The sequence below is a fragment of the Echinococcus granulosus genome (genome assembly GCF_000524195.1).
Source record: "Echinococcus granulosus chromosome Unknown EG_S00065, whole genome shotgun sequence".
Classification (NCBI taxonomy): Eukaryota; Metazoa; Platyhelminthes; class Cestoda; order Cyclophyllidea; family Taeniidae; genus Echinococcus; species Echinococcus granulosus.
This window is the reverse complement of record NW_020170445.1, coordinates 223954-241129: the sequence shown is the minus strand read 5'-3', so window position 1 is coordinate 241129 and position 17176 is coordinate 223954. Positions and strand designations below refer to the sequence as shown.

General features: G+C 40.7%; 4 protein-coding genes across 4 annotated transcripts; 2 read left to right on the top strand and 2 right to left on the bottom strand. All coding sequences in view use genetic code 11, as the record gives it.

Annotated features, from left to right (window-relative positions):
• Positions 1-519: 519 nt before the first annotated feature.
• Positions 520-1472, bottom strand: EGR_06892 (hypothetical protein; the record flags this gene model as incomplete). Its single annotated transcript, XM_024496141.1, has 2 exons — positions 520-773; positions 1298-1472. The coding sequence occupies 2 exons, from the start codon at positions 1470-1472 to the stop codon at positions 520-522; spliced, it is 429 nt and encodes a 142-aa protein (XP_024349453.1).
• Positions 1473-2213: 741 nt separating this feature from the next.
• EGR_06891 (hypothetical protein) lies at positions 2214-4184 on the top strand (the record flags this gene model as incomplete). Its single annotated transcript, XM_024496140.1, has 6 exons — positions 2214-2307; positions 2380-2561; positions 3216-3470; positions 3545-3693; positions 3764-3897; positions 4027-4184. 6 exons carry the CDS (start codon positions 2214-2216, stop codon positions 4182-4184), a joined length of 972 nt encoding a protein of 323 aa, XP_024349452.1.
• Positions 4185-4214: 30 nt separating this feature from the next.
• Positions 4215-6125, bottom strand: EGR_06890 (Reticulon-4-interacting protein; the record flags this gene model as incomplete). The annotated part of the gene is made up of 4 exons (XM_024496139.1): positions 4215-4709; positions 4760-5502; positions 6003-6048; positions 6102-6125. The coding sequence occupies 4 exons, from the start codon at positions 6123-6125 to the stop codon at positions 4215-4217; spliced, it is 1308 nt and encodes a 435-aa protein (XP_024349451.1).
• A 2705-nt stretch (positions 6126-8830) lies between these two features.
• Positions 8831-17049, top strand: EGR_06889 (Pro-neuregulin-2, membrane-bound isoform; the record flags this gene model as incomplete). Its single annotated transcript, XM_024496138.1, has 11 exons — positions 8831-9344; positions 10215-10383; positions 12068-12192; positions 12393-12437; positions 12866-12965; positions 13054-13106; positions 13877-14012; positions 14534-14782; positions 15800-15848; positions 15935-16109; positions 16925-17049. 11 exons carry the CDS (start codon positions 8831-8833, stop codon positions 17047-17049), a joined length of 1740 nt encoding a protein of 579 aa, XP_024349450.1.
• Between the last annotated feature and the right edge of the window lie 127 nt (positions 17050-17176).

Here is a 17176-nt window from a genome sequence, read left to right as displayed (position 1 = left end):
CGAATTTTTCTTAGATCGTTATTTAAAAATAAAACATCTTTATGGTTGGGGAGTATCGAATCTCCAACTGGTAATCTACTCTAAAGCCTCACGCAACTTTGGGGAAACGCCCACATCAAATGTTTGGCGACGTCACGCAAACATGCGTTTGCGTTGTTGCCATTACCAAGGCAATGTCCCTCAAAATGTGAAGGAATTCACTTTCAAACGGATGGGTGGTACTAAGCTGGAATAGTAATAAAGAGACCAACCTGTTAGTAGGGAAACCTGTCTCATGCGCCACTCTACACCTGCCGGAGTGAAACCAAAAACCCGCCATTTATTTTTGCTAGTGTAATTCCACGATATAATGGGAATTCCTCGATTTGAAACAAATGCAGAAATAATTTACAACAAAAATCCTTCTCAATTTCATACACCAAGAATAAGGACGCTATTATTTGGTCAAGAAAGTCATATAACCAACAATAAACACAGAAATGCCAAATAAGGGAGTGATCTTTTGTTATAAAACCTCTATCACGCGATAGAGGGAGTGGCAAGGGCAGTGGTGGCGCTGTAGAAAGCAGACAGCTGGGCAGAAAGATCATCCTGTGAGACTTGACCAAAGTGCTCCGGTTGTTGTTGCATCACCTCCAGGATCGCGGCCAACTGATTACATCGGGCGAGCATTTCGGCCTCACGCTCCTTAGCGCTGAGCTCCGCCAGTTGCTGCATTTCATGCAGTCGCTTCACGCGCGATGGAAGGTGGCTCAGCAACTCGACTCGTTTGGCTGAAAAAAAAATCGTAATTATAACCGTGTAAAATTTTAAGTCCATCAAAATTTGTAAAAGGTCAAAAATAAGCAATAATCACAAGAGCTGTTCAGGAAAAACCACTATAAATAGTTCTAAGATGGTCGGAACTCTGTTTAAATACTATGTTCCTAACTAATAAATAGATGAACGAGATAAAATCAAAGGAGCTACTAGAGGTGCATGACCAACAAAAACTTCACGTGAATTGGCCTTAAAAGAAACAGGAGAGCAAGATATTTTCGAAAGTTTTGGGTTTAAAACGAGCGAAAGGCCTTCGAAAACAAATGTTGCAGCATGTCGGTGTTTACAGGCTAGATAGCAACCAAAAAGAGCAGAATTTCACCAACTTTCCAGTCCAAAACTAAGGTGATATGTTAGCTAGGATGATGAGTAGTAAAAAAAAAACAGAGTTCAAAGACAGCAAAAATCGTTCTGAAGAATACGAGAAGATAGAAAATGGGGCAGGACGTACATTGTTTTGCTTTTGTGGGTGCCAAACCTGCCGACTTCCGACTTGATATGTACGATTCCCTGATATTTCTATGTGATGTTTCAAAGTGTGGAGTGACTTTACGCTTCAGAAGGCACCAAGAAGCAATTACGCCGCAGATCCCGACGAAAACGGTTAGGAGTGTGTAAATGACAATAGATAATTCAAGGTGGAACGAATCCATATCTAACACAAGCCTGAAAGTAGGGACAAACGGGTACATTACAAAATCAATGGCCAGCATGAACGGGTCCGTAAAAAGTGGATTGTGGGACCCAAAATGAAAGACCGTAAATCAGTAGGCTGAAATGAGCAAGGATATGTAATGGAAATACCCATAATCACATAAGCGCTTAAAGGAGGTCCCAACAAAAAAGAGTGCATTAAACTTTGCAACGGACGCACAAATTGACGCAGAGCGCCACAACGACAGAACGGCTGGAATGACCCAATAGGCCTTATTGCATGCAGGCTAAGCTGTAGCAATTAAGTAAATAAGCTAATACAGAAGCGAAAATCACGTACATGTGGTAAAAATTTTATACAAACAGTCCTACATAATAAGCTTGTATGCATAAAAATGCCAATGACGTTTTGTTTAAACTGTTCGATAACATTGACCTTTTAAATGAAATTGTTGTTTTTTGTGTAGAAATTTGCATTGCTTCTATTTTTGTCCTTGTAGTGATTTTACCAGTGTTTTCGTAAAGTTTTTTTTCGCAAAATATTTTGGGTGCTCTATTTTACTCTTTGGTGCATATTCTACCTCGTTTGCCTGTCAGATTGCATAATTATGGCATTGACGTCTTCTTTTCCCTTTTTGCACAAAGTGTGGCACTGTTTGGAGGTGTAATATAAACCCTTTTAGGGGTTTGGCATTTGTGTTTACAATGTTTTTTCTGAGTGCAGGATATCCATACATACAATGACTCAAAATCGGGGAGCAATTCTAAATTTGCTGCAGTGGCAAAATACACCCAGATCTGGCAGCGTGGGATGCAATCGTCGGTCAACTTCTGGTGCTTCTTAGTTTATGTATACCAACCTCATTGATACCTTTATATCTTACGTAGTCTTCTTTTATCTTCCAGTTAAAAGAGATTTCATTCGAGAAAACATACGGAATGTGCATCTACCAATGGCGAAAGAACTCACTGGAGTCTCATCCTCTCAAATTCCTGAGTTGACCGACGCAGGACCCAGTATCATTGAAAGGTACCTTAGCGATATTGGTCTTAACCAGGATCAGGCAACTCAGACGGAGTTTCGTAATGTGAGTATCCTAACTCTCTGTTGGCACCCTTTTTGGTTAATTGACCTTAGTTCTTACTATTACATTGCAGATGGACAAATCTACCACGTTGGCAAATAGCTAACATTCAAAACCTAGTTATATCCTCTAATAGCCTCCGAAACTGAACGAAATGTACATATCTTGAATCACAACTCACATAAACTGGAAAAATGTTAGCTAATAAACTTTGCAAAACTATAAAAGCCACCATTTGTTGTTCCAGGAACCGTCCTTATCGTAGTGATATCAAATATAACGCAAGCAAAGGTGTGGTCATAAATAAATTTACCTACCTCAACAATAACAGCAGCACAATGACCTTGATTTTCTACTTCCTCACTTTTTGCAAATTAAACGCTTTACTGCATTTTCAATAAACATTTCGGATGCTTTTGTTGTCTTCACCACGGTAACTGCTAGATGTACATTGCCCCCCTCTTTTTTAACAAGGCACGTGGCGACACAAAACAAGCAATTTTTGACAAGAATTAGCTTTATACTCCAAGATTCCGAAATCAGCACGATACATCTACCAAAGAAGTTGCAAATATTTTCTACCCATGTATCCAAAGAGAAAAAAGGTTAAAACTAACGACAGTATTCACCCAAGGGATCACAAATTCCTCATTTTAGAATGACAGCAGGCTAGATCAACACAGGAAACCCACTACCTTCAATGAGTGCACTCAAAATGAGATACACAACAACTCATGTGCGGATTGTTGCTCTACTAAAAGTCCAAAGAAGCAAGGCGAATTCTTGAGAGCTCACGAAAAAACCGGTCAGTCGGACACAAAGATGGCTCTAAGTGAAATCCCGATCAAAACATCAGCTCGAGCACTTTCTCTTTCAAAGGTGAACGTGCCCAGGGCCTCCTCCGCCAAAGATGTGCGCATAATCCGCATAACATCGCATACTCTTAGATATTGGGTAGTTAGCATTTTTCGTCTATCTTGTTACAGACTCAACTTACCCGGGGGAACCTCAACTACATACGTGCTAATGCAAATGCTGTCTCCAACGGTTGCGTGTTAGATCGACGATCTACCGACAAGCAATCCAAGCGTTCCTCAAGTTTACAGAGGGCAAATTTTGGGAAGCTACCACCTTAGTAAGATGCAGTTATATAAACGCCTTTTTGTCATCCTACATCCGAAATAATTTACTTGATTTATTACTAGTCTCCTCCGAAGAAAGAAAGAAGAGGAAAAGGCGGCAGCTAGGAAGAAGGCTGAGGAAAGAAGTACAACGCCTCCAGGTTACAGAAGAATGTCGGAAGAGGAAAGAGGAGATACGCTGCGCTCTCTTGAAGAGGGTATGTGAGCTCACAGTTCATTCACTAACTTAAAAGAAATACTCTGGTAAGGTTTTACTTTCTTAAAAAGGAGAATATTGGAAGTCCAACATAGAGAGCAAATCAGAAGTTAGCCTGTTCTCACTTTAGCACACGCCAAAACTTTGGAGGGACTTACTCGTGCTCCGATTCATATGTCTACAAATGGTGCTCGGAATCTCCGAGCACGACTAGAAAATCGTCTATCTGACCTCGAGGAGATGATCAGCGTCTTCCGCAAACCCGTTGTTTTCATAACACTCAACTAAGAAAGTAAACACAGATTTATTTATTTGCCTCTACTCCAGCCCAATTACAATTTTGCCGTTATTACCACCACCAGAAAGTTTTTGAAACGCCGCTGGAACCTGATCAAAGGTGTATAGCTTTTCAATGGGCACGTGCAGTTGACCTTGAACAAGCCAATCAGCGAGTGCTTTCAGGCGACTTCCGCTGGGTTCAAAGAAGGCCCAACGGAGGGGAGCGCTTCCGTGTTCAGCGAGTAAAGTGTGCAGATTGGCGTAAGCCAGTGAAGCCAGAGAAGTACCAATACCAATGGAAAGACCCAATTGGTCGATGAACTGGAAAACGGGTGGATTTACGCTAACGTAGCGTGAAGCAGACGAGGAAGATTCAAGATTCCGTAGAAAAGGGTAGTATTCCTGAAATTCAAAGTGCCTCAAATCCGGGCACTTTGAGACATCACGAGTCACTGCAAGAATTTTTGGTCTAACGCAATCGATGATTGCGTCATATCTAACATTCACGTAGGGCATTTCCGGAGCGAGAATAACCTACGGAGGAAGCCTCTGATTTCAGACGAGAAAAGAAACTACACACTCACCTCATCTACACGAAGTGAAATTTTTAGATCGGTTTTTTCAACACGTGACGGGGCAGTAACAGTAACATGAGATGCTCCCGAAATCTTTGCTAACTGGGCAGATATCGCACCAACAGGTCCTGATGCTCCAGTAACAAGAACTCGTTTGGGGGCATCGGAAAAGCGTCTATTAGGGTCCATTCCAGCTTTCCAAACAGCTTCCCAGGCTGTGAGACCAGCGTAGCTCACAGCAGCAGCAAGAACAGGGTCCAGCCTTTCCGGACGCCTTGCAACGGCTCCAACAGGACAGAGAATGTAGTCTGATAGACAGCCGCCTCCGAGACTGCTAGTATGCGGTCTTGTAGCGCCCATTACTGGAGTTCCAGGAGGGAAGGAGAGTAGAGCCGCTCGAGGACCGGAATCAACCACAATACCTGCGAAGTCGCGTCCGGGGGTGAGAGGAAATTCATTGCAGGACTGACTGGAAGAGAGACGACGAAACATCTGGAAGGCGGCTTTACCATAGCCAGTGAGCATCAACTTGTCGATTGGATTGAGAGAGACGGCTTGAGGATGAATCAACAGGTCGTTGGGGCGCTTTATTGGTGGTGGGCGACGAGTTCGAGTCAGTTTGAGCTCACTTTTTAGGACGCATTCAAGTGAGTCATTGAAACGGTGGATTTCCCAGGCCCGGGACTCGGATGGGATGGAAATGGTTTGGTTGTGTTGAAGTCGACGAATGTGAACCAAGAGATTCCGAGCGGCTGGTTGGAGAAAAAGAGCACAAGTCGGTTGATGTTAGGACAATGGAAATCCATGGGTTAGATGCAAGTAGCAGAAAGTTAGTGCACACATGGGAAGCGCAAAAATGGCAAACAAACGGAAATGAATTCACATTATAGCAAGTAAGCAAGTACTTTCGCCTCGCATATCCAAATCAGGCCCGAGTGACCTTGAATTTCAGTAGCTGGATTATCATAATTATAAATTGGAATCAGTGTTGGTGAAACAATCTTCCTTAACAACCAAAATTTGACACAATTCCAAATATAAATTTTTGCATAAAATTATTAGTTATGCCGAACCAATTAAAACAAAGGTTGGCAAAAGTTTGCCTTAGTAGAACAAGAAAATGATGCCCACAGGGGATACAATGAATTTGAACCCCAAGTCGCACCCTTAATAAGGATTTTAAATGTTGTTCCTTATTCTACTGCATGAGATACTCACCTCAGGGGCCTTTGCATAAGTCATTAATAAATACTTCGGCTTAAGATAGTCTGAAACTCTTGTGGCACCCCAGGCCTGTCCTGGAGACAAAAGAAGTCATCATTCCAAAGCAGAAGCTGTAACGCTGACATACAGACAATCTGCGCTCTATCGCCATCAGACAGCGGCTATGCTGTCCTGCGGAAGCAAAAAGGCTGCCCTTTAAGTGGCCAAGAATACGAAAAAATGTGGTGCACAAATAATCAAGGCAAGGCAGTGCACATATGTCTATAATTTTACCAATATCTTATTTGCGGACCACTAAAATAAAATTTACCAAAGTCACGGATGTCATCGACGTTGTGAGTCGTTTGGACCTCTAAGTGAAAATCACTTTTTGCACAGTCTTTTGAACTAGAATGCAATTCCTATCCATTTTTCGATTACAACCTCAATTTGCTCGTTATACTTTCCTTCTACTTGTAAGTAACAATAATTCTCCTCTGCATTTCATTTCACCTCGATAATCGCATAATTTCATTAGCAGCACTACTACTTCTTCCTGCCTAATGCATGATTAAGTGCAACACCGACTTACTTTAAATCACTAGATTTACTGCACACACGCAAGCAGAGTGCGTGTTTCTAGGAGGTTCTGCCTTTCTTATCCTCAACATCTATTTCGAGCACTGGCTGCTCTTCAGTTACCTCCTTTAGGGTTTCAACTACGTCATTGCGATTTGCGTAATCGTTGCAGCTGGCCCCATCTATTGGCGTAAAGGAGACGTACAGAGGCATTTTGGCACAAACCCGTCTCTGTCTAATCTTTCCGTACCCATTCACTGATCGGCTTTACCTCAAATGACGAGCCAACTGTATTAGTTACAATTTGTGGAATACACCGGAAACCGTCGCGTCACCTGATGCAAGCAAAAGTCACGTCTACCACACGAAAAGTTGGAGAGGGGTTCGACAGGTATGATTAAAGAGAAGTGTCTATACTTCCACCTTTCCCAAATGACAATGAGTTATCAAATCCAGCGGAGAGGACAAGTAGTGTAGTAATGCTCAGCTGTCGACTTATAGACCACTTCTTCAACTTTTGGCGCATTGCAGAATACCCGTAACCGAAATGGGTAAGCATTGTAAGATTTGCACCCAAAAATGACCACTTAGGTGATGACTAACTTTTCCCTTCTTCAAGCAAATTGTTCTCCAACATGATTCCCCTTCTACATTTAACGATGACACAGCTATAGTCAGGTAAAACTCCTCAGATCTTTTGTTTATACGTGTAAGTCTGATGTTTGTCAAAAAAAATGGCTATTTTGATGTTTTTCTTAGAAAATGGTGTTTGGTGGTACCTTGGGTGAGTTATTGTTGTAATTAGCGTGGGCGGAGGACGGAGATTGTAGAGTGGCGAAAGAAATGGGCTTAAAATACGCAGTTTGGGTCGTTCCCACAGGAACGAATTCTTCCGGCAACCCATTTTCACCCAACAAAGTACATACTTCCTTTTTTCCACAATCACACGTTCCATTGTGTAGTGATTCGAGTGATTTGCAATAGTGAGTGTTCACGTTTTGTTGGGTACTTGCCTTTCGGAGTAGGTTTACTCAGTGATAGACCTTAAATTTTCACCATTGGCTAGTGGGTGTGGCGCTTGCGTTACTGAAGCAGTGATCTTCAAGTCAAGAGGGCACTGGAGCCTATGTTGTCAATTTTTTGAGCGAATAATGCACCACGTGGTCTACTTTAGGAGTTCTTATTAAGAAAGCGGGTTTAATAATACGGTTTTTATGTGAGTAGAAAGGGTTAAATTTTAAATCCTTGATTGTTGTCTCAAACCCCATCGATCAGGATATAATAGTTACTAAATTACAATAACTTGGCAAGACTTTTTTTCTACGTTGTGTGATTAGATGGAAAAGCTAGGTTAGAAAAGCACAAAATACATCTCCGTTCAAAAATAAAACATTTTTAGACGACCCCTTACCTGATCCGCAGAATTTTTTCAGTGATATCTAATGCGTAGCAGGAACTTTTCCCTTTATATTGAATTGGAATAAATGAGGTATTACGTAATGTATCCTCTGCGTAAATCACATTTTTTCGCCCTTTTATGCCAATTCCCGTCAATTCAGGCTTATATCTATAGGGCTCAACATGCCCACTCTTTCGTTTGACTCGATAAGCCCATTTAGTCAACTGGACAAAATGGCTGATTTGGCCTGGTAGAGGACAAAATCGACAGAATAAATTGATTTTTTAACCCCGCCCAATCACAACTCACTTTAGCATTAACGGCTGTGGAATCAATAAAATCGATCGGTTTCTTTTATCCGCCACTCCCTACCGCGTAGAAGACTGGCAATTGTAAAAGTCCAAAAATTTGCCGCACGGAAATGTTAGTTAAAATGGTAAAAATTCTCATAAAAGTAGGAAAAAAAGTTACACCCTAATTTTGACTCATGCATAGACACATGCTCCTATTGTAGTACATGATAAATTGTTACACTGTTTATGAAATTATCATGCATAAGCTGCTTAATTGCTCTCAGGTATGTAAGATGAGTCAGCAGGGGTTGGTACATCGTGCCAGGCAATTTGAGGAATACCTAAGCGCGCGCAGCTGGCTTGGCACGGGGTGCCCAACGAGAAGAAAGTCATAATTGCGTAATTCCGTCAGCACATACACAAACACACACGTGAAAATTCTTCAGCTAATGGAAAGTAGAGAGAATGACAAAGAGAAGGCTTGGACCTATCAAAGTAGCGCCAGATGGCGCCTCCGCACCGCATATAAGAGCTCTCAACTTGACTTCATCACTACGAATGGCCTCACAGTGGTAAAACACAGACACCAAAACAGAATATTGGAACATGATAGCAATATTTGTATTAGTCGTACTTTTCACTCCTTTTCGATGCCTTTTGGATGCCATTGAGGCTCCCAAATGTGCACCATCTCCAAAAGCAAGTGAGATTCGTCAGTATCTATCTACTTCCTCCATCGTTCTACATGCTCGGCTTCAGGAGATGATCCCACTAAAGGATGATCAAGAATTTGACGTAGTAATTCTAGTAACTCAAGTCCTGGCAAAGCCTGCAGGTGTTAATATACCTCCGAGGGTGGCGCTTCGACGTTTCTTCATACCCTCAAACAAATCCTCTTCTTCCCCCTCATCCGGCTCAACTTTTGATTCATTCCATCAAAGGTTCGGCTGTTTGGAGGCCTTCAAACCAAATGCAAAGTACACCTTCTTGTTAGCGGATACGGGAGAAATCGTGGTTCAGCGAAGAATTGTATTGCCTGTCTTCGCTCTTTCTGGACCGTCGCTGACCTTCAGCGAAGAGGTGACGGCCGAAATCCTACAATATCTATGTAGAACATGCTGTAAGCACTTCCGTTTTGTTGTTTATAAGTGACCTTTGCAATTGATGCATGAAAAATGCGAAAAGGAAATTAATCATACGCTAAATAATGTTGTGTGCTTTAGTAGTTCTCCGGTTGAGGTATAAGTTTAAATCACAAAAAAATTACATTTAACTACACCAATTTTATTTAGTTTTATTAAATTAACTGATTGAAAGGAGTGCGTTAGCTCAATTCTTAACAAAGAGCGATGTTGTTGATCGGACGGCTCGCAGAATGGAGTAAATGACAGGTTAAGTAGACATTGCATCAAAAATGTGGTAAAAGTAAGTCAAAGGTTCCTCAAAAGGTTTATCCGAAAGTGCCGGCTGATTTCTTGCATAAGTACTATCCCAAGCATCAAAAAGACAGATTGTTATAAGGGATAGGGCTACTAGCTTCTCTCTTTACTTTTAAAGGCCAAACTAGTTTTCACATAATGGGTCCAAGTGTGTTGATGTTCGCGATTTGGTTCTCTTCAAAAGTTAAGGAAAATTTTACACTAACAAAGCTATTTGGGAAGTGAGGAAGGGACTTCTATTACTCGATCACCTATGTGAAGATTTTTAATACAGCTAAAATGTCATGATGCCTAAATACTGATACAGATTTTTGATTGACATTTTTGTAGGCTAAAAATTTGTCAGTACCAGATTGGAAACGCAAGTGTTGTGAAATCTCTAGTAAAAAATTCCCATAAATTTATCTCTGATCTAAAAAAAGTGCTTAAGCAAAAGGGGTGTTGTCAAATCAGTGATTATATGTCTACTTTTTGGAAATTTCTTTCATTTTTCTAATTCTAGATGATTTTAAATTATCCGTATTCTGACTGGTCGGTTCTGTATGCTTTAGACTCCCCACAAGTGAATACGTTTGAGCCGCAAATTCTTCCTTTTGGCGAGGATTTCAATGCCACCTGTGTGGCGAATGGAGATCCGTTGCCACACGTAATGTGGTACAAAGACAGTTATCCCGTTGACATAGCGGCGAATGGTCGTAATGTCAGGGTGGAAATTGTTCAGTAAGTCCACAATTTTACCAATTTTTAGATACTTTGTTGGGAGGCTTTTGTGATTCCAACATAAAATTGAAGATCTATCGGTTCATTTAACTATCATCATACTGATTAAAAAGTATCAGGAGCGAAAAATCAAGACATTACACGTCTCTAAAGATGCACCACAGAATTAAAGCTATTTAATTTAAAAAAGACTTTATGAGGCTCAAATTTTTTTAGTTGTTTTGCTAAAGCATTAAATAACACAACCCTTTAATTTACCTTGAATATTTGCGTAGAACCTGTTGTGGCAAAAGTGCTTTTGCTAACGGAAAAAAGCGAGAAAATCTGAACGCCTAAGTAGTTGGAATGTGAACATCTCGGAGACACTTCATCAGAGGCAGCATCGCAAGATTGGCAGAATTTCTTCTAGACTCCAATTTGCCGTATTGTATTGGTAGTCAAGATTAGCCTTTTGTATGCCACCTGCTAAAATTAGAAGCAAAACCTTATAAATGAGTAAAATATTCCTCTGCTCTAAAAGTAATAATTGAGTGCAAGAGTGAAGTGCCTTTGCTAACGGAAAAAAAGAGAAAAAACTAAACGCCTAAGTAGTTGCGATATCAGTATCTCGGAGACACTTCACCAGAGGCCTTATCGCAAGATTGACAGAATTTCTTCTAGACTCCAATTCTCCGTGTTGTATTGTCAATCAAGATTCGTCTTTCGTATAACACCTGTGGAAAGTAGGAAAGAAACATTATAAATGAGTAAAATATTCCTTTACTCTAAAAGTGGTAACTGAGTGCAAGAATAAGGTGATGAACCCGGCATTACGACTTGGAGGCATGGCTTTTGTGGACGAAAACGTCCACTGCATATTGTCCCAACTTCTTCCCTTTTATTGCTTATAAAGAGTCACAAGAGGAAAAGTTTTTGTGTTAGATGTTTGTCACTGAAAGGATAAAAGGTGAATCTCAATTCCTTTACTATAAAGGAATGAGTAATTCCTACACCCCCTTCAATATGTCAATCTTGAATGCGTCTGCCAAATGTGGAATCACATGTCAATTCCGACTCATCAGTCGGTATTTATTGCGTTGGAGATGCATTACGTTCAAACTATGTTAAAAGAAAATCACTTCCTTTAAAAGAGTTAACACCTTTCAGGCGTAAATTTGACCTCTGAGTGATTTAGTAAGATCTGACATCATCATCGAGGGTAAAAAATTACTACGAGATTATACCTGAAGTAAGGATTCGCGAATAAAAGTAAGCAAGGATAATTAAAGAGCTATTTTTGGCATGTCAAGACCCCCTCCCCTTCCCCAAAATAGTAATGGACCAAAGTAGTATGGAAGAATATAGTACATCCTAAGGCATGGGAAACGTGGGAGGCTATTGATGGGGCCCGCGGGCTATCCTGACATCGGAATCCCTTCTTGCAGCTACAGAAGTGTAGACGCGGTTAAATACCCCGTTAAACAAACTGTCAAGTCATTTCTCCATTTCCCCTAAAAGGTTTGATAAAAAAAAAAAACAAACACATTTCACAGTATGACTCCTAGAGGTGCTCTTTGAACATTTCCACGTGACACTACACTACCAAGTGAGAAGAAAAAAATTTTTGAATACCTCTTTGAAGAAGTTTTTCACTTTGCCATTTGTAAGCGATCACTTTTCCCCTGTTGAGTTGCATTCTTTGCAGAACTAGCAGTCACGTCAGAGAAGCAATCCTGGAAATAGACAATCTCGTTCTGTTGGACAACGGCGATTACGTATGCAAAGCGAGTAACCCTCTCGGTTCCACACAATCGCTTCTACAATTGCGAGGTTTGTCGCCTTTTTTTATTCACCAAGGGCAGGTAGGAACTTTTTGATGGTCTCTACTAGAGTTCTTTTTAGGTGTTTATAATAATGTTATAAAAGCTGGTATTTTGATAAGATAAAATTCACTTTTATCAGGAAAGCATAATTGTTTGAGGTGTGGGAGCAAGTGAATATGCTTTCACCTTTTTCCACCCCTTCTCCAGTATCAACCGCTGGAGTCTCGTTAACCGACCAGGAGATTGCCATGGGTAAGGCAGTTTGTCTAACTCTTCTCCACCTTAACTACTGCGAAAGCACTTGTCTACCTTACCAAGTAATCGTCTTTGATACCACCCGTCAGTAGTTTAACTGTTGTTCACAATCTTTAAACTTAAGGATAGACTTATTCTTAGACCAAAAATAGCCCACCTGCTCTCTGTGAGTCATGATTTGGTACCATAGGTTATTGAGAAGGAGACATGTAACCTACTTGGGATGTGACAACTTGGAGACCTTGAACCTCTGAAGCGAACCTCTGATGATATCTTGCATAGAAGTACGCAAGACGTAAAATCATTTTTATAAGTTTAATCACGAGGGCTTCTCTCCCCTTAGAGTGTAACCAAAAAGTTGCAGAATTATTGGACTTTAGAAAGGGAGAAAATGATTTTTTTATTTGCCACATTTTTCATCGTAGAATCCAGAGATTTGGTGCCTTGTCCAGCCGACGAAAACCACTGTTTCAACGATGGCGAGTGCTTTGCTAAGAAGTCGAATCCACTGGAGCGCAGATGCAAGTAATTTACAAGCTAAAATAAACAGAAAGCTTAAAACTGTTCTTTTTTCTTCAAAAAAAGTAACTAAATGCATGTCCCACCGTTTTAGATGCAAAGACGGTTTCATGGGGGATCAGTGCCAATTTCGTACCAGTGGAATCGGTGAGTTTTGTTGATAATGAGGAATTTTAGGAACAACAAAAAGACCAAAAAAGTGTAAAAATTTTAAAAGGCAATTATTTTTGGGAGGATTTGCAACTGACGATATTCACGGGTAGTTACATGAATCAGTCAAAGGTCGACTTGTCTCCAAAACAATTTCCTGATGCATATGTGCTTTTCACCCATTAACCTGTCATTTCAAGGATTTCAGTGTCTGTGTCATTTTGGTCTGATGTATTGTAGACTGATGGAAGATTGGGAGAGTCATTTCTGTGCCAGGACTGATTTCCCCTGATACGTCGGCCCTCCGTGTAGTTAAGCCTAGGGACACCCATTTCTTGATGCCTTCTCTCGACCTTCCTCTCCCCTCCCCCATCAAAAAAAGTCAATGACAACTTTAATCGCATCCCTTTTTAGGCCCCTTTTTGAAAAACTTATGAATATTTCCATTTGAGCTTCTTGCAAATGCTTATTCTTACGGTCAATGCATTTAAAATTATTTTTACCCTTATCTTGGGTGTATTTATTCTAAGAACTCCTCCCTAAATCATACCTTCTCACTTTAAATTACCAAAATAACCCTCCTCAAATTACAAAATTTCCCTTTGACGATTAATGTGGGAAATGACTTTAAATGCTCTCACTGTACTGCCTTAGAAACCTAATAAAATGTCTTGAAAATCAAGATCCCAACACAAACAAGCAGTTTGACCCGAATGAATTTTATCTCCCTTTATAAAAACCCTTCTCCCCTACCACCTTTCGCCCAGTTTTTTCAACAATGTCCGTGGGAAATGCGAACACCATTTGGTTGCAAACGCTTCTCCAATTCGCCTTCTTTGGCCTCTTCGGTCTGATCGTGGTTGGAATTATCCTCGCCTTTCGACGCAAAGATCTGCGTGCCAAGTGAGTAGCCACTTTCACCCTTTTTTAATTCACTTAACCCCCATTATAACTGACTCATGTGCCTCTAAATCGTAAATAGGTTTATTTTCAAAGTTCTTCCAAAATATGTTTGAATCTGAGGGAAGCGAACTTAGGAAATATAATGTTTACATGTAAGGCTTGATGACTGTGCTTCAAAACAGAAAGAAGAAGAATTGCGCATTTTTAACCATTTCGGATTTTATAAACTCTCCTTTGCGTTTATTTTGCAAGGTTTTAGAAAATGAGACGGAAGCATTAAAGAAATGAAGCATAAACATAAAAAAAATTTCGGGACTCAGAGGAGTTTTAGCTTTGAAAACCGCTGTAGGTGTTCACTTGTACTAGGGAAGAGGGGTAAGTTTTGCCTTTAGGAATGTCATCAGGTAAAACGGAGACTGGGGATGAGGCCAGCTCCATCCCTCCCCCAGAAGCTCAAGTCCTTTCACGTATATTTTTCAGTGGTGTAGGGAACGCATCCGCGGTTGTGCATTTCGTTACAGGAATATGACCTCCTTTCGATGGTTTCTCCACCTCCTGGCTGTTTCTCAAGAAGAAATTTATCCAGCTGTATCGGCTTTGAGTATGTGCACCTCTGCCATAGTAGTTTTTCGGCTGTCACCAAGTAGAAAATTGCGTTTTCAGTACACACAGACAAAGCGAGCGCAGCCTTACGGGAATGAAGTGACACCTGCTCTGGAGGCAGGCAGTGGGCAGCAAGTGAATCGCCAGGGTTTACCGAGGTTGTCTTTGTTCGCTCAATGAAGTCTTGTAGCAATATGCGAAAGCCATTTCTCAACCCGAGTCAGTCAGTCACAGTCAGTCAGTCAGTCAGCAATCCACTTCCACTTTAACTTAAACATATTCAATCAAAATGGAGGAACTAGTAACTTACATATCCTTTAAGCCCACAATTTTGCTTGTTTCACTCAATCTCTTTAAAATTCAAGAGATAAGTTGCTTCTTTCTTTGTTTTAAGTCAATCAGCAACCGACAGCACACCTCACTATTTACCGAAGGAATTGTAATCTAACAGCACTTTTTTAATTTCACAAAACTTTCAAATTAAAAAAGCGCCTTTTTAGAAATACGAAAACTGAATAATTTTTCACACTTCATGCATCACCCACAATTAGGCGAATTTGTAGACTAAAAAATAAAATTTTCTACTTCTGGATGTGTAGAGTGGAAAGCCTGCAGAATGTGCTTTAATTTTGAGGTCCTTATTAAGACAATTTGTAAAAAGAGTTTGGAAAAATTCCTTTTTTTCAAACGCATGGGATTGCTTACTTGTATGCAATAGAAGAGAGATTGAATTTTTTGGGCGAGAGGGCGGGAGAGGGAGGTTAACCCTGCCTCCTCTTCAACTTCACTCTCGTTCTCCATACTCCCTCCAAGGGGGTCACCACCTTCACCTAGCCGTACTAGGCTACTGCAAGGTCACATGCGAAGTAGACTAGACTGGTGGGAAATAAAGCTGTGACTGTTGCGGGATGCATGGGTCTGGTTTCTTTACGCCTAATGACAAGCCTTAGCGGCTGTGGGTCACGATAAGAGGGAAGTGAAGATTGTAACGGTAATTAATTCGCCAAATTTGAATATCACTTTATTACATACAACTTTGCCTCATTCTACTTTCACATCGTTAGTAGCATGTCGGATTTTTGTTAGCTCTCATATTCACCTTTATGACGATGTAGTAAACAAGAAATATCCCAAAGTCGATTTTATGTTAGGTATTTTACCTACCTTCTTATCTCCCTTCTTAGGCGAAAACGCAAAATAATGCTCGGGAATGAAGTTCTCCTTAAATCACAGGTAAGCTTTAGATAAAAGATACAATTTGCACTATAAATGTTGAGGAGGACGTTTGAAGCAATTGTAAATGCCTAACGCTGCTTTAGTATATCCAAGTGAACACCATTGAACCGCCCCCTCCACCAATCAACTCCCCCAATCCGTCAAATCTACAGATGCCCCGTCAGAAGGTCAATTTTTTCGCCCCTGTGATGCCACAAATACCAAATTATACACGTCTTGACACCGGTGAATTAAACTTCAACGCCTGCGGCGACTCAAGTAAGCGCGCTTGCCGATTTTATAGTATACCTTCTAAATTTCAACCAATGACATTCAAGCCGGTGGTGAAAACTGGACCAATCAAATCGTGGCAAATATTTTTTCTGTCTCTTATCCAGACAGCAAAGGGAAATAAGGGTTACGAGAGAGATGTCTACTGAGGCATTTCTGAAGTTGCGATTAGGTACATTACATTACTAACATAGAATGGCTGGGTAGTTATAAGTACGGTTGAGAGGCTCTGGCTCTTTGGTGGAGGCCAAAGTCTACAAAACCTTATGAGCTCATTTAGTTGAACAAACAACTGAAATGAGCATCTTTTTACTGATTAGTTCCATTTCTTTATTTGAAAGCCGACTACAGAGTTCACTACAGCCACTCTTCTGCTTCAGCCGTCATGAGTCTTGCTGTAAATTTCAACCAACTGTGAGATAAGAATACGACTTGCTAAGTTTAAATTCGTAAATGTCACGATCATTGAGAGGCGAAGTGAACTGGAGAGACTCATCTGAGATTGAGTGCAGAAATTTGCACAGTGTTGCATACGTAGCACCTTTTGCTGGTTTCTCATGGAACCCCATGTCGAAAGACATCATGACAAGGGGGAATTTCACATTTTCAGCTCAAAATTTTTCATTTAAGTGTTATTAAAATCCAACTTAAAATCTGATTTGATTTCAGTCATTAATGGTCACGTGATAGAACCTGGGGTTAGAGCTCATGGCAAAGGTATTTGTGGATTCAGCAACCGGCCTGCTGAGTCCCGCCTCTGATGCAGTCATAGCCTGCAGATGTCCTCCTACTATGCCTTTTAGAAGCAGTATTCAAGACTGCTGGATCGGATTTGCCAACCACTGCTGCTGATTTAGCACCTCGAGTTGGTCGAAAGATCTACACTAAGCTAGAGGCATGGACTCAAAGTTATGGTGCAGAAGAATGAAGAGTCCAAGTATTTAATCGTAAAGTCAAAAATAGAGTTGAGGATTTCTGAGTAATGCAGGACTACAAACAGTACTCCGAGCACCATACAACATTGTAGCGGCAAAAAAACTTCTGTTCTGAAGTCC